The 24076-nt window shown below is 40.7% G+C and overlaps 1 protein-coding gene across 7 annotated transcripts in view; it reads right to left on the bottom strand.

Moving 5' to 3' along the window:
- The window catches only part of GMPS (guanine monophosphate synthase), a 114706-nt gene extending 90692 nt beyond the window's left edge, over positions 1-24014 (bottom strand). Inside the window, exons 1-3 of one of the 7 annotated variants that reach the window (XM_067737824.1) lie at positions 23856-24014; positions 18225-18339; positions 7186-7314 (exon numbers count right to left, since the gene is read on the bottom strand). In XM_067737824.1, coding sequence (XP_067593925.1) covers positions 7186-7230 — 45 coding nt within the window. In that variant the 5' untranslated portion in view covers positions 7231-7314; positions 18225-18339; positions 23856-24014. The other 6 variants (XM_067737826.1, XM_067737825.1, XM_067737830.1 and 3 more) reach the window with 6 other exon arrangements.
- Positions 24015-24076: the final 62 nt, after the last annotated feature.

Below are 24076 nucleotides of genomic sequence, written 5' to 3'. Positions count from 1 at the left end.
AAATCCGGGAAAAGCAGAGAGTCGCATACAGGATAAATCCAAGGAGAAACACACCAAGATGCATATTAATCAAACAAACTATCTAAAATTAAGTACAAAGAAAAAATATTAAAAGCAGCAAGGGAAAAACAACAAATAGCATACAAGAGAATCCCCAAAAGGTTAAAAGCTGATCTTTCAGCAGAAACTCTGCAAGCCAGAAGGGAGTGGCAGCACATATTTAAAGTGATGAAAGGGAAGAACCTACAAACAAGATTACTCTACCCAGCAAGGATCTCATTCAGATTCAACAGAGAAATTAAAATCTTTATAGACAAGCAAAAGCCAAGAGAATTCAGCAACACCAAACCAGCTTTACAACAAAGGCTAAAGGAACTTCTCTAGGCAGGAAACACAAGAGAATGAAAAGACCTACAATAACAAACCTAAAACAATTAAGAAAATGGTCATAGGAATGTACATATTGATAATTAGCTTAACTGTGAAAGGATTAAATGCTCCCACCAAAAGACACAGACTGGCTGAATGGATACAAAAACAAGACCCGTATATATACTGTCTACAAGAGACCCACTTCAGACCTAGGGACACATACAGAATGAAAGTGAGGGGATGGAAAAAGATATTCCATGCAAATGGAAACCAAAAGAAAGCTGGAGTAGCAATACTCATATCAGATAAAATAGACATTAAAATAAAGAATGTTTCAAGAGACAAGGAAGGACACTACATAATGATCAAAGGATCAATCCAAGAAGAACATATAACAATTATAAATATATATGCACCCAACATAGGAGCATCTCAACACATAAGGCAACTGTTGACAGCTATAAAAGAGAAAATCGACAGTAACACAATCATAGTGGGGGGACTTAAAAACATCACTTACACCAATGGACAGGTCCTCCAGACAGAAAACTAATAAGGAAACATAAGCTTTAAATGACACAACAGACTAGATAGATTTAATTGATATTTATAGGACATTCCATCCAAAAACAGCAGATTACACTTTCTTCTCAAGTGCACACGGCACATTCTCCAGGATAGAGCATATCTTGGGTCACAAATCAAGCCTTGGTAAGTTTAAGAAAATTGAAATCGTATCAAGTATCTTTTCCAACCACAATGCTATAACACTAGGTATCAATTACAGGAAAAATTCTATAAAAAATACAAACACAGGGCTTCCCTGGTGGCGCAGTGGTTGACAGTCCACCTGCGGATGCAGGGGACATGGGTTCGTGCCCCAGCCCAGGAGGATCCCACATGCTGCGGAGCGGCTGGGCCTGTGAGCCCTGGCCACTGAGCCTGCGCGTCTGGAGCCTGTGCTCCACAACGGGAGAGGCCACAACAGTGAGAGGCCCACATACCGTAAAAAAAATAATAAAATAATAAACAAATGGGACCTAATGAAACTTAAAAGCTTCTGCACAGGTAAGGAAACCATAAACAAGATGAAAAGACAACCCTCACAATGGGAGAAAATATTTGCAAATGAATCAACGGACAAAGGATTTATCTCCAAAATTTACAAGCAGCTCCTGCAAGCTCAATATCAAAGAAACAAACAACCCAATCCAAAACTAGGCAGAAGACCTAAATAGACATTTCTCTAAAGAAGATATACAGATTGCCAACAAACACATGAAAGCATGCTCAACATCACTAATCATTAGAGAAATGCAAATCAAAACTACAATGAGATATCATCTCACACCAGTCAGTATGGCCATCATCAAAAAATCTACAAAGAATAAATGCTGGAGACGGTGTGGAAAAAAGGGAACCCTCTTGCACTGTTGGTGGGAATGTAAATTGATACAGCCACTATGGAGAACAGTATGGAGGGTCCTTAAAAAACTAAAAATAGAACTACCATATGACCCAGCAATCCCACTACTGGGCATATACCCTCTGAAAACCGTAATTCAAAAAGAGTCACATACCACAATGTTCATTGCAGCTCTATTTACAATTGCCAGGACATGGAAGCAACCTAAGCGTCCATCAACAGATGAATGGATAAAGAAGATGTGGCACATATATACAATGGAATATTACTCAGCCATAAAAAGAAACAAAACTGAGTTATCTGTAGTGAGGTGGATGGACCTAGAGACTGTCATACAGAGTGAAGTAAGTCAGAAGAAAAATAAATACTGTATGCTAACACATATATATGGCATCTAAAAAAAAAAGGTTCTGAAGAACCTACGGGCAGGACAGGAATAAAGATGCAGATGTAGAGAATGGACTTGAGGACACAAGGAGGGGGAAGGGTAAGATGGGACGAAGTGAGAAAGTGGTATAGACATATATACACTATCAAATTTAAAATAGATAGCTAGTGGGAAGCAGCCACATAGCACAGGGAGATCAGCTAGGTGCTTTGTGACCACCTAGAGGGATGGGATAGGGAGGGTGGGAGGGAGACACAAGAGGAAGGAGATATGGGGATATATGTATATGTATAGCTGATTCACTTTGTTATAAAGCAGAAACTAATACACCATTGTAAAGCAATTATACTCCAATAAAGATGTTTTTTAAAAAAAAGAGTCTAAGACTTAGATGGGACTAAAAGTGGGAAACTTGACAAGTAGTCCAAAGAACATTACTCTTATAATCTTGCCTTAATAAAACTGAAAAAAGTTACTATGTCTAATGTTTGCTACATACATATATTCATATACAACACTGAATAGTTGTAAAAACTTTTTAAAGAAAAGCTGACTGCCTATGCTCTTGTTTATGTGAGATAAGATCTTAACTAAATAACATTATATCAGCTGTTTAAGGAAAAGAATAATCTCTGCCTTGGATGGTTAACCACAGTAGCCCTCAAGAAAAAGAAAAGCCAGCTATGTTTTTTCAGCTTAGGAAGCTAGAACTCATAAAGGTCCTTTCCAGCTCTAAAATGATACTCTGTGGGTAAAACTAATGAAAACAGCCCAAATCCTTTTACAGAATTTAGGTAGGTCTCTCCCTAATTTCTATCATGCAAAAATGTCTTTTTCAAAAACCCTGAAAAATACTGAGATGTACCAGAACAGGAATCAAAATGAGCTCTTTCCCCACTTTAATTTATCAACTAAGATTTACACACAACTGTCAGAGGCACAATAGATGTACAACGTAAGCCTGGGTCCAGTACCTGTATTTCACACCAGAGGGAAAGGTGGTTTCAGTGGTAAGCTATGGAAAATAGATGCCTACTTAGATTTCTGGGTGGACCTCTCAGAATATCATATTTCACTTACTTTACTCTGCAACCCCCCCCATATTTAAACATCTCTTTACTTAAATGTTTCTTATGATCAATGACACATCATTGATCATATCATCAGAAAGTATTTACATATTATGGCTTACTTATAGGGTTTTTTTTTTCCCCTCCTTAGGAGTTCATGAAGTAATCATAGATGTGATGAAATGTTATTTTCCTGGATTGCTCCTCTTGAAAATGCTTTCAATTTGTTTTACATCTAATTGTTAGTAAAGTAAAAAAGACAACAACAATGGGAATTCCCTGGCAGTCCGGTTGTTAGGACCCGGCACTTTCACTGCCTGGGCCCAGGTTGGATCCCTAGTCTGGGAAGTAAGATCCCACAAGCAGCCAAGCAGCACAGCCGGGGGGGGAAAAAAAAAAGAAAGGAAGAAAGAAAAAAAAAGAAGACACATGCTTGCTTATGCTACAAAACATAAAGAACCTTGAAATAAAAATAAGGTAACCAGCAATTCACCTGGGTCTCAGATATATCAAACTTATAAGATTCTCTTTAAAATTCAAGTTGAACAAAAAAAACCCACACCAGCTAGCAAGAATACTGTATGTTCTGTACACCGGAGTCAGGTAACTTGGAAACTGAATCTTTTAACTTCCTGCTGTCACTCAATTTTGTGTAAATACTGTTTTCAAATCAGCACATATTTTTCAAAGTCTGTAAATTAGGTTTGAATCCTCCTAATAACACAGTCATTTCCTCTACTAGCACAAAGATGAATCTTTTCAATGATTTTATGGCTCAAAATTAAAGGGAGAAGAAAAATGCTTTGTAAGTTAACTAGTGTACAGGAAAGAGCTGTATGTTGAGGTTTACATAAGCTTCTGAGGCCAAAAACTAAGGGTTAGCGTGTCTTCATTCCCCTTTATGATCTTGAGAAAGAGCTCCAACTAGTCTGAGCATTAGTTTTCCTCGGTTTAAAGGAGTTTATCAGCTACCTTAATCTTTACTAATTTGTTCAACAAATACTTATTTGAATGTTTACTAGAGAGTAAGCAATTACTAATGGAGAGGACCCACTAAGATGTGACTAGACACCACCTTTATAAGAGAATACTGCCGAAAAGACAATTCTACCTGACTTAGAACACCAATTCCCACCTGGTGTTTAAAGTTCCACACATCCTGAATGAAACGTAATGAAGTAATTTCTTTTAGCCGGGCCCTAAACAGCGTGTGGGAGGTAAATTTCGCTTAAATCGCAATTCAAAATCGCGCGGGTTCCCGCTGACAACACTGATTGTGCGGGTCTGAGAGAACTCCAGGCCAACGAAAATTTTAACACAGAAGTGAAAGCGAAGGTACTCGATTCAGAAGCGAGACGAAAGAAGAGGGTCTGAAGAAGTGCGTCGGAGGTGACGAGAAACGCAGAGGCGGCCCAAACTACTCCCTCCACTCGGCACATTGAGTTAACTTCTCCCGCACCCGGGACTCGCGACCCCCCGGTTCCCGGGCGCGGTGGCGGCGGCCTGCGTCCCGGAAGGGGCTCGCAAAGGCCGGGAGCGGGTCCCATCGCAAACCAACTTGAAAAATAAGGAGTGAGCGGGATGGGGGCGGGGCTGGACACACGCTCCATCCCTCGGAGAAGGATGGGGGGAGGGGAACGGAGTGAGCGACCCTCAGGCCACCGGCCCCGACCCCGGGAGGGCGCTGACGGGGGCTTGGGGAGAGGGCGCGCGGTCACGCGGCCTCATCCAGGGCCGGTCTCGCCGCCGCGGACCCCAAGGGGGGAAACCCGGCGAGCCCCACCGAGGGCAGGCGGGAAACGGGGTGGCGGGAAGACTGGAGGCCCGCCCAGCTCCAACGCCGCACGCGAGGCCCCGACCCCGCTCTGCCTTCGGCGGGCCCCGGGAGCTCCACAAAAGGCTGCCCGACTCCCGAAGGGGCTGGGTGAGGGCTGAGGAAGCCCCCCTCACAGACAGACAGACAGACAGACAGACACACACACACACACACACACACACACACACACACACAGAGACGCCCGCTCGCCTCCCTACCCCCACCCTCCGACCGCGCTCCGCGGGCTCTGAGCCCCACAGCGACGCGGGGGAGGCTGGGGCCAGCAGCGCGACCACGGGAAGCTGACGCCCTCCCCGACGCCAGGAGCTCAGCGGGCGCAGGAACCCCGACACGCAGACAAAAATCAACAAAGCACCTGCCGCTCCCGAGGAGAAAACATGCCACAGGCCCCGACTGGAGGCTCTCCGACGCGCCGCTGCCAGGGCCGCAGGGCTCCGCTGGCGGGCTGGGGTGAGGAGGCGGGGAAGGGCCCCGCGCGGTGGCTCCCCGGCCCCGGAGCCTTGCCTCCGTCCGGAAGCGGTGAGGCAGGGACCCCCCACGCCAGAGACTGACCTTGGAGTCTCCGTTGCACAGAGCCATCGGGGCTGGGGCGGCGGCGGCGGCGGCCAGAGATGAGACGGGGCGGGAGAGGGCCGGTGGGGTCGACGCCACGGGCCGGGGCTGAGGAGGAGGCCTGGTCGAGGAGCGGGCGGGAGGCGCGGAGAGGAGCTGGCCGCCTGCGAAGCGCCGAGTGGAGCAGCAGTCGCGGAGCACGGGCCCCAGCGCCGCGGGAGAGCACAGACCAGCAGCGCGCACGCTGCCCCCGCCTCCTGCTTCCGCACTGGCCGGCCACTGGGAGGAGCCAGAGCCCTTGTGGCTAGGCTGCCGAGCAGCGAACACCCGCAGCTGCCGCCGCCGCCGCCGCCGCCGCCACTGCTGCTGCAGCCCAATAAGCCCGCCTCTGGAGGAGGGGACTTCGGCGTCCGGCCCCGCCTCCAGGTCCGTCCGGACCGCCGAGGCCCGCCCCCGGTAGAAGAAACCTGCGGGTCTCAGGCCTGCCCACCCACAAGAGGAGGGGCCTGCGGCGCCTGGCCGCGCCCCCGCCCCTGTCTGGCCCGCCCTTTGGAGGAGGAGCCCGCGGCGCCCAGCTTAGCTGCCCCGGTCCCGCCCCCGTACCCGGCAGCAGGCGCTGAGAGGAAGGCCGGTGGCGCCCTGCCCCACCCCCGCCACTAAAGCCGGCATCGGAGAAAAACCCAAGCTGCCGTTCGCTTACTGTTGGCCCGCCGGCCCGCAGCCTTTAATGCGAGAGAGGCTGGTGACACTGAAGAGGAGGCCTCCAGAGAGCTGAGCCGCTGGGGAACGCTTACCCGGTGGTGCGGCCTCATCCCAGGTTGCGGGTCATGGGGGAGGCCAAGGCTGCTTTGAAGAGTTTCGTGGTGACCTCAACGTGGACTTAAAAGTGACATTTGATCACTTAGGTCCCTCAAAAGTTCTACAGCGGGTGCAGAATTTCCAAAAGGAAGGGGTTTGGGAGTGGCAACCTGGTGGGAAACTGGACCGACGGAGTAGAGCTCTGTTTGCACAGCAGTATTTTTATTTGGATTGTTTGTGGGAAAGGGAGGAACTGTAGTCTCTCCAGCTACTCACTGATACCCGTCAATGCAAGTATTACAGTACCTTGAATTTGGTCACCTGTGGGTCTAAACCAGGGTTGGGGAATAAATAATAACACTTGGGGCGGCTTTCCGTTTACAAAGCCTTTTAACAGATATTCAGTTAATATTATAATATGGCCAATATTTGCTGAGCTCATGCTGTGTGTCAAGCTCTAGTCCAGGTATTAAGGAGCTAGAGTGAGACTGCCCTGACTTCCAAAAACTCATTTTATTCTAAATAATCCCGTGGAAGTAGTGCAGTAAGACTGATGTTCTTATCCACTTTTACTAATAAAAAATTTGAGGCCCAGTGAGATTATGTGCTTTTGCCTCTCTATATAGGAGGTAAGGGGTACCTGACCTGGGAAGGGATAAACAGTTTGTTAGTAAAATATTTACAGGATCAAAAGGCCCAAGGCCCTCCTGGACCTCACACTCAAGGAAAGTATTTTACTTACCTTTCTTCGAGGTGAAAAATGGATACTTGAACTTTCTAAAGCCATGGAGACTGTGTTCTCTTGATAGGTCTGAGTGAACAATCCAGAGAACAGTGTGGTAACCAATAGGAGAATTGCATTAACATCCACCTGGAATGGAATGGAATGTGATGTGCCGGCATTAAGGATTGGCTAAACCCCATCTGTATTAGATAATGCCTAATTTAAATATATTCTAGTAGTCACTTGTGTTTACAGCTAAGAATGTCAGCATGTACCAGAATCCTTATAGCTTAAGTCTTCTGAAGCTTTTGACTCTATTCACCCCTTCCTCCTTCTTGAAACTGTATGTCCTTACAGGGCACCATAGAGGTGTCTTTTTACCTCCATGATTTTTCTCCATCACATTTCTTGTCCCTCTTTGTATATCTTTCCTATAGGAGGAAACGTAAGTATTGGTTTTCTTCAGTATTTCCATTCCTAGCCCTCTTCTCATCTTATTCTTCACCTGTGTTTCCCTGGGGCACTTATTTAAAAATATAAACTTGCGGGCTTCCCTGGTGGCGCAGTGGTTGAGAGTCCGCCTGCCGATGCAGGGGTCACGGGTTCGTGCCCCGGTCCGGGAAGATCCCGCGTGCCGCGGAGCGGCTGGGCCCGTGAGCCATGGCCGCTGAGCCTGCGCGTCCGGAGCCTGTGCTCCTCAACGGGAGAGGCCACAACAGTGAGAGGCCCGCGTACCAAAAAAAAAATATATATATATAGAGAGAGAGAGAGAGAGAGAGAGAGAGAGAGGGAGAGAGGGAGAGAGAGAGAGAGAGAGTTGCTTAAAAACCCCTTAATAGGCTGTATGTCATGACAGCTCTCTCTTCTGAGCTCCAGGTCCCTATCACTGTATACAACCTCAGTTAGATGTTAAATGTCATAGTGGGTCCCAAACTCAAGTCTGAAACAAAACGTTGTTCAAGACTATTCTTGTTAAATTCCTGTTCATTTTATATATCAATTATTGAAAGAGGGTCACTAAAATTTCCAACGGTAATTGTGATTTTATCAGTTTCTCCTTACAGTTCTATCAGTTTTTGCTTTGTGTATTTTGAAGCTCTGTTTTTAGGATCATAAATGTTGAGAATCATTATTGATCCCTTTATAGTTATGAAATGATATTTTTTAGATCCCCAGTAATATTCTTCACTCTGACATCTACTGTGTCCAAAACAGCATGCCTGCTTTCTTGACTGGTTCTTGGCATGATACATCTTTTGCAACCCTTTATCCTGTTTGTGTCTTTATGTTTAAAGTGTTCCTTGTAAACAGCACATAATTACATCTTGCTTTAATTGGAGTGTTTATACCATTTACATTTAATGTGATTATTGATATGGTTAAGTTTATTTCTTTAATCTGGAGATTCTCAAGGCAGTAAGCTGAGGCAATTGAAGGGCTCATCTTTTTTGCTTCCTGTCTCTCAGGGATCTGACCTTTGTTGCTTGATATCCAGTATCTTGCAACCATTGTTGCATATATTTTGTCCGAGTTTTCTGTTATTGTTGTTTCCAGGAGGGTGCATCCAGTTCGTTACTCCATTCTGGCAGAAGTGGAAGTGTTTTAATGATTAGTTGAGGCATCTTAAACCTGTAAGGTCTTCCTTCTGTTACCTGTCCTATAATTTTTTTTTTGTCCTATAATATTTTTATATGATTATTAAGGTTAAGGGTGAAGATTGCCCTGAATTCAGAACAACTTAGGCAACATAGAATAGTGATGCTGATTCTTATAAATGTAATTGTGTGGTTTCTGGGACCAATACATTTTAAAAGAAACAGTTCAGAAAATCCACAGAGAAAATTTACGTGACTTTTCAGATTTGATGAGTATCATATCATAAAATATTTATTTCAGGTATAATCCATGGTCATCTTATTTCATCTTTCAAATGTTTAATATTTTTTTTCAAATGTTTAATATTTTAAATCTGCCATTAACAAAAAAATTAACTTTTAAACTTACGAAGAATATTAGATGTCAACTTAAAATGTGGAAGGAAGTACATAGTTTTTCAAAATCATTTTAGGATGGTATGTGGGTTAGAAAAAAAAAAAACTTAAAGACAACTGTTCTAAAGTTGATCATACATACTTTGCCCAGAATCTTCTTAATGGGTCCCCATTGCTCTCAGGATAAACTCCAAAACTTCTAACATTGCTTACTTGGTACTTGGAAATTTGACTTTACCTTGTAGCCTGCTATTACCACTGCCCTCCTCACTCTACTCTCTAGCCATATTAAACTTCTTTCATTCCTTAAATATGACATGATCTCTCTTGACTTGGGCCTTTTGCACAGAAATGTCTTTTATCTAGAATATTTCTGTTCCCCTTCCCACAACCCCGAAGTCTTGGGTTAGATGTCTCTTCCTCTTTTGTGCCCCCATAATCCTTTCCCCTTCATCATTACTCACCACCCTCTACAGTGTTACCTGTTCACTTGTCTCTGTCCACAGAAAAGCCCTGGAAACAGTAACATCCAGTAGCAACAAGCAAACCTAGCACCCAGATACTGTTTTCTAAATACCGGTCTCCAGCAAGAAGAACCAGGACTTCTTGGAGAAATGGCTGATCTCAGGACTGAGGCAGGGACAAGGTGACCAGGAACATCTTTTTGTGCCAGGAAGTTAGGAAGTGCTCAGAGAATGATGGGCACATTTCAGAGGGACACAGAGTCACTTTGAAAAGATTTTACTGGCCAAATCTGGAACAATATATCAAAATAGCGATGGTAAACAGATTGTACTCTCTGATTAAATTAGGAATCCATCAGTCTCTGATGATATAAATAAATGATTAAATGAAGAGAAAACCGTTCCGTATAATAGTCAACTAATAAAGTTCAAAGGAATAATTGAGTTAGAAAATCATCATTTGTACACACTATGTAAGATAGATAATCAACAAGGACCTACTGTAGCACAGGTAACTCTACTCAATGTTCTGTAATAACCTATATGGGAAAAGAATCTGAGAAAGAATGGATATATGTATATGTACAACTGAATCACTTTGCTGTACACCTGAAACTAACACAACATTGTAAATCAACTATACCCCAATATAAAATAAAAATTAATTTTAAAAAAAGGAAAGTCATCATTTGGCAACCATCACACAAATAATAAATTCAGACAAGAAACTGATCAATGGATGGTAAAATTCGTGGATGAAAGTAGGATCAAGAACAGGTTTTATTTACATTGTCTCAAAGTATCTCCCTACAAAATAATAATTAGACAAGGAAAATAGTAACTTTACAGTGGAAAAACTTGAGGATACCTCGTTACTCAAGTGGTCGAAGTTAGGAAAAAATCATCAACATGTGTCACCTGATGAATGCAATGAGGCAACCATAGTATTACTTCAGTACTGCTTGCCTAAAATGTATAACCTAAGGTTGAGTAAACATCAAGCTAACCCAAATGGAGGCACGTTTAAAAAAATAACAGGTCTGTAATTTTTCCAGTTATCTCTTGCTTTGCAACAAACACCCCTGAATCTAGTGGTTTAAAACAGCATTATTCATTTTACTACAATTTGGACAGGTTCAGCAGGAGCAGCTGTTCTTTGCCCTAATGTGTCAGCTAATACAGTGCAGAGCACAGCTCCACTAGACCTCAGCTAGAGTGGCTCGAAGGCTGGGAGCTAGAATCATGTGAAGGCTTTCCCACTCACATCTCTTAACACCTGAACAGGGAGACTCAACAACTGAGAGCTGGAACAGCTGCAGCCCATCTGGTATCTCTGTCTCTATGTGGTCTCTCCATTACCACAGCTTCACAGTAACTGGATTTCCTATGGGTCAGCTCAGGACTTCCAGGGAGTGTGAGTGTGTGAGAGAGACACACACACAAGAGCAAGACAGAGAAAGAACTAGTGAGAACCAGGTAGAAGCTGTGCAGCCTTTTCTGTCTAGCCTTGAAGTCACCGTTTACTTCTCTGCATTCTATTCATGGAATAAGTCACAAGGCCTGTCCAGATTCAAGGAGAGGGTTCTGGAAGAGCATGTGGAACTGCAAATGTGGTGCAATGCTTGGAAAATACAATCAGCTACAGTAATCTTAAAAAAATGAAGGTCAGTATATGGAACTGTTCTAGATTGAAGCTGAGAGAAATGCATGCACCTAGATTGAAACTTTTGCTATAAAGGGTACTATTGGGTCAGTTGGCAAACCTTGAATGCTCTAAGAGAAGGGTTTATGGGAGCTCTTTATTGCAACTTTGTTATAAGTTTGAAATAATAAATAAAAATAAGACACACCATAAAAGCTAATTGTTTAAAAATCATATGATTAATCCTTTCATAAAGCAACAGATGATTGTGTAATGAAATAACCACCCATATATGATACAATCATATTTTTGAATGTCACATTTTATTAAAGCAGATCATTGAATGTTATTATCATAATTATATTTTTATTGATTATCTCTGCTATGCCCTCTGTCTCAACTGTTCTTTCAAATTTTGGTCACCTTCTCTTAGAGCCAAACTGACATCCTCCTGGTGAGAACTGAGTCAGCCAAATCCTGTCCCTTCATCATCTCTAGGAAAGGGAGGAATGCAATTTTTGGTGTCTTGCCTTTGACAAATTTCTAAAACTGGTGATGAAGAAAACGCTTAACAGTAGTAGTAGTAGTAAATCTTACATAGCACTTTATATGCCAAGGCCCTATTCTAAATTCCTTACATATGTCAACTCATTTAATCCTCATAACAGTCCTATGAGATGGGTACATTATCTTCTCATTGCCCTTTTATGATTGAGAAGACAGAGAGAGAGACTAACTTAAGGTTATATAGACAGTAAACCACAGAACTGAGATTCAAACCAGGCCGACTGGCTCTAGCCTTTTATTGTTTATTAAATATTCAAAATATACATTGCCAAACAATCTTTAAAGCCACATGAATTACTGGGCACATTTTAAAGCAGAGTAATGGCCCTGTTAACCACTGTTTCTTTCATCTGTTTGCAGTGCCATGATTTTGATGAATTTTTTTGAATTGGTTATCCTTAACAAAATTCATGGCACAAATTCACTGGGTGTTTATATATTTAATTGTGGTAAAAAAAATACACAACATAAAATTTACCATCTTAACCATTTGTAAGTGTACAGTTCAATAGTGCTACGTATATTAACATTGTTGTGCAACAAACCTCCATAACTTTTTCATTCTGCAAAAAACACATCCCATTTCCTCCTCCACTCAGCCTCTGATAACCACCATTCCATTTTCTGTTTCTATGAATGTGACTACTTTAAATACCTCAAATCATACAGTATTTGTCTTTTTGTGACTGGTTTATTTCACTTAGCATAATGTCCTCAAGTTTCAACCAGGTTGTAACATGTGAAAGGATTGCCTTCCTTTTTAATACTGAATAAAATTCTATTTTATATGAAATATATATACATACGTTTATCCATTTTAACTGTCTATGGGCATTTGGGTTGCTTCCACATCTTGGCTATTGTGAATAATGCTGCTATTGGCATGTTCATATATTAAAAACTGAAAATATAAGCATGAAACATGGTAACTCATAAAATAGCTCACAGTGAGGGTGAAGAAAATGAAGCTCTTCAGGTTTTGAAATGTAGTATGTTTTCTGTTCTTGTATAAGTAATGATAACACTTTACATGGAATTTTAAAATATTTATTTATTTATTTTGGCTGCGCTGGGTCTTAGTTGCAGCACGTGGGATCTTTGTTGCAGCATGCAGACTTCTTAGTTGTGGCATGCGGACTCCTTGGTTGTGGAATGAGGACTTTTAGTTGTGGCATGCATGCGGGATCTAGTTCCCTGACCAGGGATTGAATCTGGACCCCCTGCATTGGGAGCACAGAGTCCTACCCACTGGATAACCAGGGAAGTCCCTACATGGAATTTTTAAATTTAGGACTTTAAGCTGTTTTCATATGTCAAAATCACTTTTTACATAATGTCCATGAATTTAGTATTCTGGCAATAGGAATCATAATACTTATACAAGTACATATGTTACTGAACTGAACTTGGGTCCACTCACCTGCCGCACAGTAAGGGCAATTTACTGACACCAGGTTGTAGTGAAGGAAAGTACAGTGTTTATTGTAGGTGCCATGTGAGGAAAACGGGCAGCTCATGCTCAAAAACCCTGAACTTCCCTATGGCTTTCAGGATAGGGTTATTTTTTTTTTTTAATTTTTATTTATTTATTTATTTTTGGGTGTGTTGGGTCTTCATTTCTGTACGTAGGCTTTCTCTAGTTGCAGCGAGCAGGGGCCACCCTTCATTGCGGTGCGCGGGCCTCTCACTGTCGCAGCCTCCCCTGTTGCGGAGCCCAAGCTCCAGACGCGCAGGCTCAGTAGTTGTGGCTCACGGGCCCAGTTGCTCCGCAGCACATGGGATCTTCCCAGACCAGGGCTCGAACCCGTGTCCCCTGCATTGGCAGGCAGACTCTCAACCACTGTGCTACCAGAGAAGCCCCAGGATAGGGTTATTAAAGGCAACATTTGGGATGAGGACTGCAGGGTACCTGCCTTTCCTCTGATTGGTTGGTGGTGAAGTAACAGGGTGGTGTTTCAGGAATCTCAGTCACCAACCTTCTGGTTCCAACCAGTCTGGGGCCTAGTGCTTGTGCTCAGAAGGTAACCACCATCCTTTGCCTGGGTGGTGGTCTTAGTTCCTGAAAAACAACTCAAAATATGTGTCAGGGCTTCCCTGGTGGTGCAGTGGTTGAGAGTCCGCCTGCAGATGCAGGGGACACGGATTCGTACCCCGGTCCGGGAGGATCCCACTTGCCGCGGAGCGGCTGGGCCCATGAGCCATGGCCGCTGAGCCTGCGCGTCCGGAGCCTGTGCTCCGCACCGGAAGAGGCCACAGCAGTGAGAGGCCCGCAATGTGTCAGATTGTTATGTATAGCCCTTGAGAAGGAACTGGGACTCTGTTTTATCACTAAACTATTGTTTCTTAACTGCTTTTCCTTTGTTTCCTTCACTTCCTTTTAATTGCTTGAGTCTGCTCTTTGGAACTCAGGGAAGGCCTAGGAGGCCAAAGCCTTTTCTTTTTTTCAAAAAAGAACTGGGGACAGGAGGGGCCTTCGTGCGAGGGCCCTGCATGGTCCTGCTCAGTTTCAATCCCCCCTTTTCTTTGATACTTCTCAATCCTGAGAGGGACAGGAGTGGGACAAGAAAGGGAATCAAGTTTTGGGTAGAGAGGTTAATCATAAATTTGGCAGGGGAGCTCAGTTTTAAGGGGACTCAGTTTCGCATATATTTTGGGCTCAATTTGTAACCAATAGCTTGATGTGTTTAAACTTCTGCATCTTCCTGGTAATAAGCTCTACATTCAGAGCCTCAATTCAACCAAGACACCAGAAATCTGAGGCTTAAAAAAAAGCGGCGTGGCCCAAATTTACTTAGGGACTGTTACAAGAGTAGATGCTTTTCCTGAAAGGGGAAACTTCACAAAGTCTGCCTTTTCAAACCTACCCCCATTTTACCTAAGATTTCTTTCCCTAGTGGCAGTGTTAGTTGCCCAAAGTAAAATTCCTTCTCTGGGAAAAACTTGTTGGAAAAGATAGGTAAGCAGCATTTCAAAAGACTATTTAAAAATGTGAAAGTATATTGTAAAGATACCCAAGGGAATGTTTACCCAAAACTCTTTGAATGGCCTTCCTTTCTTGCCAGCCTCCCACTTGCCAGCCTCCCACTGCCAGCCTCCCACTTGCCAGCCTCCCACTCACACATTTGTTACCTCATTCTCCAACTTTCTTCATTCCTTAGCCAATTCAACACATCTTTTGACTGTCCTTCTATGGTTCATTTTGACATTTCTCTGTACCCTTTAATTGTCCACAATATATACATGTAAAGAATGTTTGGTTGTGGGTGATTGTGAAATCGTACAACTCAAACGGGACTCGAACCCAGCCAAAACCCAGATTGGGACTTGAACCCACTGTCTTTTAATTGAGATCGCACACCTGGTCTCTCAGTACTTCATAAAGCTCAGGTTCTTTATGTCTCAGCACAGAAGGAATTCGGCGAGAGACAAAGTAATGAGTAAGAAGGGATTTATTTAGAGAGATACACATTCCATAGACAGAATGCTCTCATCTCAAAAAGCAACAGCGGCCCTGGAAGTAAAACACTCCAGAGACAGAATGTGGGCCATCTCAGAAGGCGAGAGGCCCCGAAATATGGGGTGGTTAGTTTTTACCCGAAATATGGGGTGGTTAGTTTTTATGGGCTGGGTAATTTCATAGGCTAATGAGTGGCCGGATTATTACAACTATTTTGGAGTAGGGGCAGGGGTTTCCTGGATTTGGGCCACCGCCTGCCTTTTAGCCTTTTATGGTCAGCCTCAGAACTGTCATGGCGCTGGTGGGTGTGTCATTTAGCATGTGCTAATGAATTACAATGAGCATATAATGAGGCTCAAGGTCCACTGGAAGGCGAATCTTCTGCCATCTTGGACCTAGTTGGTTCTAATCAATTTATATTGTATCCTCAATGGCTATGTCATTCTTTTAAATGTTGTACCCTGCCCCCTTCCCTCCTGTTTCAATTGTGTTTCTTCTCTTTTAATTTCCTTATATAGCATTAAATAATATATATGAAAGCACTCTGTAAATGATAAAACACTGTACAAAATGTTAGTTATTTTCAGACTATATTCCACTGCCTAGCACATTGTGGGTACCCAATGATTTAGTAAAGCATTATATACTCTGTCCTAATTTTTAAAACCATGTACATTGGAACATGACAAGAGATAGGGAAACTTTAACAGCAGAAGAACAGGTATGTTAATCTCTAAAGTATATGTAGCACATTATAATAAATAAAAACAAAAATTACCAAGACCCCAATTGAGAAAGGTAGAGACAAAATTCACAAATTAGGCAGTACAAATAGTTACTAAACATGATATGCTATTTTAAATATTTTGGTATCATTTTCCCAACCGTCTGAAATCCCATAAAATGAGAGAAGAAAAAAATTTTAAGTAAAATGTGGCAATATTGGAAAAACAGGTAGAAGGTCATAAGCAGAGAAAAATGTTTCTGGCAGGAGTGCAAAATGGCACAACTACTTTAGAAAATACTTTGGCAGTTTCTTATAAAGTTAAATATACATATACCATACAACTCAGCAATCCTATCCTAGGTAAGCGCCCAAGAGAAATGAAACTTTTATTTACACAAAAACCTATATGCAAGTGTTTATAGTGACTTTATTCATAATCTCCAAAAACTGAAAATAGTCCAAATGTTCTTGAACTGGTGAATGGATAAACACACGTTGGTACATCCATACAATGAAAGGCTACTCAGCCAAAAACAATGGGGGGTGGGGGGTACTCAGGGAGGAACTATCAATACAGGCGGCAACATGGATGAATCCCAATGCATTATGTGGACTGAAGGAGGCCAGACTCAAAGGCTACATATTGTACGATTCCATTTATTTGACATTTTGGAAAAGATAAAACTATAGGGAGAAAAAAACATATCAGGGGTTTCCAGGGACTGTGGGCTGGATGGAGAGGCTGGCTTCAAATGAGCACAGAAGAATTTTTTGCAGTGATGAAACTATTCCATATCTTGATTGTGGTGGTGGTTACACAACTATTTGTGAAAATGGTTTATATTTATCCAAACTCATAGAACTGTACACTAAAGTTTTACTGTACATAAATTATACCTCAGTAAACCTGATCCCCCTTACCCCCCCAAGAAAAAAGCAATTAAAAAATTCTGAGGAATATATAGAAGATTCCAGTCCACTAGCATATGAATGATAGTGAACTGGAAAAGCAGTCAAGAAATCTGCAACTACACACAGGTTTAGGAAGAGGCCACTAGATGGTGGTATTAATTTTTGTAATAGAGCCCAGGAAACGCTGGAAGCTCAGAGATCACAGGCCTGGAGCAGTTTTTTTCAAAATTTTCCTATAAATCCATAGCTATAACTCCTGCTGTCAAGCCTTAAGCTGCATTGGTTTCTGTGTTTTTGCTAAGCTAGGTCTCCCAGGCTTCCACTGATTCTGGGAAGCCATCAATATCCTTCCAGTTAAATTCTCTCTCTCTCTCTGCTTTTGTTTTTGTTTTCTGAAACAGACCAAATAGCAGAACTACTAAGGCTGTTAACCAACTTTTGTTTTGTTTTGTTTTTCTTCTTACTTTTCATTACATAGAATTTTGAACATGTATGAAATAAACAGAATGGTATAATGAACTCCAATATCACCAAACGTCAATAGTTGTTGATAATCTGCCATTCTTAATTCATCAAACCTTCATCACTTCCAACCCTCATGCAAATAGTTTTTTACAGTCATTTTTCTCATGAGATAAATTTACATTATTTTGAAATGCACAGGTTTTTAAAAAAATAGGCTTATTTTATCTCAGCAAAATTGAGCAGAACATACAGAGATTTCCCATATGCCCCTTGTTCCCACACATGCACAGCCTCCCCCATCATCAACATCACAGAGTGGTACATTTGTGATAGCTGATGAACTTACACTGACATATCATTATCACCCAAAGTTCATAGTTTACATTGATGTCATACATTCTGTGGGTTTGGACAAATACATAATGACATATAACTATCACTATGGTGTCATACAGAGTATTTTCACTTCGCTAAACATTATCTGTGCTCCCCTTTCTCATTCCTCCCTCTCCCTAACCCCTGGCAAAATGCACAAATTTTAACTATACAATTCCAATTTGTTTTGGACAGACCTAGTTTGGAAGTTTATAATAACATAAAGCAAAACAGAAAAGGGAAAGTTGTAAGAGAAGACTAAAGAGATAAGTCCAGTAAACAAACTAAAAGTTTACTAGGATTTCCAGGAGGAGTTAATGAAGAGGAAAGAAAAAAAGGAAAAATCAAATATATTATAAAAGAAAATTTCCCTTAATTCATGAAAGATTTGGAACTTTCTTCAAAAAGGCCTAATAAATGTTGAATAAGATTAACAGAAAAACATACATGCACATACCTTCACACATTCTGGTGAAAATTCTGAACTCTGAAAAAAAAAAGAAAACTCCACAAGCTTCCAAATGGAAAAACAGGATACCAGCAAAGGAACAAAAATGGATTGATGGTGTCAACTGAAAGGAAAAACAAAGCACAATGTGAGAGCTCTGAGTTCAGTTATATTTGGGGAGTTACTGAAGACTATAGACTATAGCCCGGGAGACAGCCCTTCAGAGAGTTCTGAGGAAGCACTCAGAAGAGGTAAGGTGGGGAGGTCAGTACATGTGTGATTTTGGCAAAGAGGTATATGCAATCAAGCACACATCTCAGTAGAAGATTGCTGCTAGTCACAAGGAGCAGATGTCTCCGTTAATGATTTTAGTGCTTTTCTAGGTAAGTGAAGGTGCAAGAAATTTGGTTCATAAAATTTTCTCCTGAAAATATTTCACTATGAGAAGGCCTGTTCTGCCAGTTTTCCCAGAGCATAGAGTGCCTCATTTCTGATCTCCACCCTGAATTCCTTTCAGGGTGTGTTAAAGGTTAGTGACTACAGTGGCTAGTGAACTTCATTCTTGTAGAACCAGATGGTGAGTGACATTTTTTTTTGTTGGCAATAGTGAACAACAATCATATAATAATATGTTATAAGTAACTTTTTTTGTTTTTGAGAGCTTCAGCCTCAAGTCAGAGGAAGGAAGAACTAAAATTTTTAAAAATTGATATCATAAACATGCACATATGCTTTTATCATTAATAGATTACAATTAAAATAACATCACATATTTGTGCTTTCATACTGGTGTAGACTGACAAGTTTGAAATACAAAGGGTAGATGGGGGCAAGCAAATCCAATTAATCACAGCTAAACAGTATACATTAGTACAAAACTTTTTGGAGGACTATTTGGTAATATATTACATTTTAAATATATATTTCGACCCAGAAATTTCACTTCTAAAATATATATGTGTTTTATTTTTATACACATTTATAATATTGATATAAATTTTACATTTTATGTATGTATTTGGGAGAGTATTGGGAAAACAAACCATCAAACCAGAAAGAACCTAAATGGTCATCAGTATCATAAGTATGGGCATGGAACTCAGTTCTAAGAGTGATTATCTCAAGAGACAGGAAGTGAAAACTACCAGTTTCTTAAGACTTGAGCCTGGAAATTATTCCAGCATCACCCAAGCTGTATTCTATTGGCCACAGAGCCTAGATTCAAGGAAAGGGACATAGACTCTACCTCTCAAAGGGAGAAGTGGCAAAGAATTTGGAAGCTATGTTTTTAAAACTGCCGTATCAAGTTCAGGGAAGATAATATGTTTTTAGGGTTAGGGTTGGATCCTCTAAGAAACGTCAAGAGTTTAGATACTCAATGTGAAGTATACATTATGTATGACCAGCTGGCTTACTATGTGTAGTATCTGGCATTGTATTACATTGCTACCTACACCTTAATTACACCAAGATTGCACCATATCCTACATCAGAATTTCTTGACTATCCTCACCCTCAAAGTGCTTTTGGTCAAAATTCTGCTCTTAAATGAGAGGAATTGACCAAGAGGGATTTGGCTCTTTTTGATGCAGCATTATTAGTTGAATGTCAGCTCTGGATAGCCATGTAGTAACATTTAAACCTCTGGCAGATTGTGGAGAATGGCATAATGAGGACAATTTTATATCATGAGACATTTGGAAACTATTTTGTATTTAATTTTTTAGGTAGCCTGTACCTAATCAGGAGACTAAATATCAAGGATCAGTTTGATCAACCTTAGTTAACCAAACAGCCTTTTAAAAAAATGACTAATCATTTCATCTTTTTTTTTTTTGATGGGTACAAGATATATTAGCTATTGTATGGCTCTCTTGGCTAGCCTGAAAATAGTCAAGGGCAATTGTATTATTCTGGATGATTTTAGACATCAGATTTATATTAGTTGTTGAATTTCTTGTTTTGGGGGGGGGGTTTTGGTATCATGGTCAGTATGGTCACTTGTTTTAGATTAGAAACTTGTAGTCAGTGTAGACACCTATGTCCTGAACTCCTCCTGATAAGTTAACTGGGCTTTAAAAAACAATGTTACTAAGAGGTTTGTTTTGAATACTTGGAAATGCAGGATTACCTGTCCAAACTACAGGTCACAGTTGATAGAGTAAGTACATGAAGACCATCTGAATACACAAGAATAGTCCTGAGGGTTTACACTAAGGAGATACAATTTTTTTATTTATAGTAATCCACAAGTACCAATTACTATATAAATTTACTTGGTCTGATGGACTTCAATATATTTTGTTGTAGCATCTGAATATCTAAGAAAATAATTGGACTATAGCATATTTCAGTAGTCTATGTTTTTTTTTTTATCCTTGACATCCCTGGAGTTTCTTTGAGGCGCTAGGAAACATCAGTAACAGTAGTAATATCAGTATCAGAGATACAGAGTAGGTGTGTTGGGGTTAGTAATATTAACAATAATAATATAACTATAGTTATAAATTGATATATAACTATATTTATAACTATAGCTAGTATTAACTCTAATAGTAACCTATGGATTTAGGGGTTAGATGACAAATACAATAGCAGATTGTAATTCAAATGATTTATAATATAGCAAAGTCCTTCCATTGGCACCTACATCTGAGTTAAGCCAAAATTGCACCTTTCCTTCCTGAAAATGTCTCAATTTTAAAAATCCTTAAAAATCTACAAGTAAATTATTACATGTAATTTTTTTAATAATAGAAGGAAACTTTGCTGAACTGGAAAAAAATTTTTATCTTCAGATTGAAATGATTCACTGATACCCAGTGTGATACTATTAAACTATGTTTACAAATCCTTTGATACTCCTCCCTTCAAGAGGTAGAGCTTTATTCTCCTTCCCTTGAGTGTAGGCTGGACTTAGTGACTTGCTTCTGATGAAAGGAATATGGTGGAGATTTTAAAGAATAAATAAAGTGACAGTATGTGACTTTTGAGACTGTGTCATAAAAGCATTGTAACTTCTTCCTTGCTCTTTCTCTTAGATCACCTGCTCTGGAGGAAGCCAACTGCCATGTTGGAAAACTACCTAATCAGCTCTACAGGGAGACTCACATGGCAAGGAACTGAGGCCTCCTTCCAACAGCCATGTGAGTGTGCCATCTTGGAAGTGGATTCTCTGGCCCCAGTCAAGCGTTCAGATGACTGAAGCCCCAGCTGATATCTCACTGCAACCTCATGAGAGATACCAAGGCAGAACCACTCAGCTAAGCCATTTCTGAATTCTAACCAACAACTGTAAGATAAAATGTTTGCTCTTTTAAAGTGCTAAGTTTTGAAATAATATGTTACTCAGCAATACATAATGAATATAACCAGGAAGGATTAAAATTTATTTTTTAAAAGACACATCTAGAAATTAAGAAAAAAATCTTAAAGCATCAGACAGAAAGAACAAGCTATTTACAAAAGAAACAAAATAAGATGAATATTTCTTTCTTATCAGTAATAGTAGAAGTTGGAAGTCAACAACTACAATTTTTGGACAAGCAAAGATTCAATTTACCTACACACCCTATCTTAAAAAATAGTTGAAGAAATTCTCTAACCATATAAAAATTGAATAGAATTTAATCATGACTATACCAAGATCTTACAGGCAAAATAAAAAAGCACACACACACAAAAGGCTATTTTGCAATATTTAAATCTAAATGGATGCTGACAATATGAATGGGAATTTGTAATATGTTATAAAATTAGTCTTGAAATACAAATAATTTTCACTTACATAGCTTAGTATTAAACTTTCTATTACATAATTCATCATTCAGCAAGTATTTACTTGTCACTTACTATGCATATGTATTTTAAAAAATTCTCAGCAAGTGAACAGACCTTTGATGCCCACAAATGGAACTTAAGAACTACCATCCCTGCAAAAACTTTCCTGAAACATTGCATAATGTTAGTTTTCAGAAATGTGCTATTTGTATAGTTTGGTTTCCTGTGTAAGCTCTAGGTTACATTTAATAAGTGTGTAATTTTTTGTATTCAAATTTTTTTTCCAAGTTCCATAATCTAATATAATTCATTATCATTTCTCCAGCACTTCATTTTTGTTTTAAATGACTCTTTGTTAATCATTCAACATCTCTTTGCTGAAGGTAAATAATACAGCACATTCCCAATTGATAGACGTGGAAACTGAAAATAAACATGAAGAAATTTATACTTGGTCATACTGCCAATTTCTGAAAGGGCCATATTATTAATTCAGCCTCTGATACCTTATGACACAATTCACTTGACAAATATTTACTGGATACCTACCATGTGTCAGCACTGTATTGGCCACTATAAAATCAAACATGAAGACAACATAGGCCCTGACATAAATGAGTTTAGAGAAAGAAGTCAGGAAAAAAAATTATAAATGCAAGCTTTAAAGTAAAGTGATAACAAAGAGTTCAGAATAACCACATTTTCCTAGAGATTAGGAATAGCCAGGAAACTCTTCATAAAATGGGTCATGAGGATATATTTCAAGAAGTTTGACAGGTGACCAATTAATTGGCTATGGGAGTTCAAGAAAATAGAAGCCTAAAATGATCTTGCTTTCCCTTCCTACTTCTTTTCTTTCTTTCTTATTGAACTACCAATGTAGGTGGTATCCTTAACCAGTATGGGTAATTCATGACTGAATGTGAGGCTTGATGGCACTTTCATGTATAAAATGCAAGAACTCTCTATTCAAGTTCTGGAGTTATTGATCAAGATACAATATTGTATTCAAATTTTAAGGTCCATCTTCAGGAAGCTAATCTTTTTTTCCGAATAATTTTGAGATGAACAGTTATTTCAACATTTGCATTTATATTTGTAAGAGGCCAGCTATAACATGTTTTACCTTTTAAATGGTGTGAGGTTTAACTTTAATTACAGTTTTTGTTTTGGGGGGTTTTTTTTTTTGGCCGCACTGCGGGGGTTGAACCTGGGCCACCGCAGTGAAAGGGCCCTAGCGTAACCACTGGACCGCCAGGGAACGCCCTAACTTTAATTATAGTTTTTAAGTTTTTGTTTTTAGTATTTAATTACCCAATGGAAAGCACCATATATACAGATATATGTATATATGTAACTTGTATAGGTAACGTATTTTCTATACATTACAAATTACGATACTAGTTACTCAAGGTTAAGTTCTCTGTAGGATCATTTCAGTAACTCACACCTGTTAACATGAAACAAAATTTTAATATTTGGCTCTTACAAGATCTTTTACAATAGCTCAAAGATAGAGGGATGTAACGAGTCTTATCATTCCAATCTACCCAATGTAACTAGCTTGTTACCCAGACACCAGTTCCCCTACACTTTTTCCACCACTTTGGAAAAACGGACTACAACGAAACCTAGCGCCTCTTGAGCAGTTTCATTCATTCCATGAATAAGTAGGCACTTTGTAAGGGACGCGCTTCACCTTTTAGCCAGGCCTTTTTTACCCTTTTGGGGGCACAAAGCGCCCCTGCCGGCTGATAAGGAAATTCCGTAAACTTCAATCCCCCTCCTCTCTGTTTCTGCCCGGCCCACGAAAGCAGGAGCATCACAAAATTCCCAGCCTGGAGCTTGGGTATTACCCACCCAAGCCTAGTGACGAGCCCTCACAGGGTCGCCCGGGCTTCAAAGGTTGAACCGTGTTAACCTTAGGCGGTGGGGTCCGACCTAGCTGAATCCATCACGTGGCCGCAGGAGCCCAATGACCGAGACCCACGCTTTCCAGGCCGCCGCAAGTGCTCACAGAGCCGGAGCTCTGCGCGACGCCCCGCCCCGGCCGCACGGTGCACCCGCGTTAATCCTCCCAT

Source organism: Pseudorca crassidens, chromosome 5, assembly GCF_039906515.1.
Source record: "Pseudorca crassidens isolate mPseCra1 chromosome 5, mPseCra1.hap1, whole genome shotgun sequence".
In the NCBI taxonomy this organism is placed as follows: Eukaryota; Metazoa; Chordata; class Mammalia; order Artiodactyla; family Delphinidae; genus Pseudorca; species Pseudorca crassidens.
Note: the sequence above shows the minus strand (reverse complement) of the source record. Positions and strands in the feature narration are given on the sequence as shown.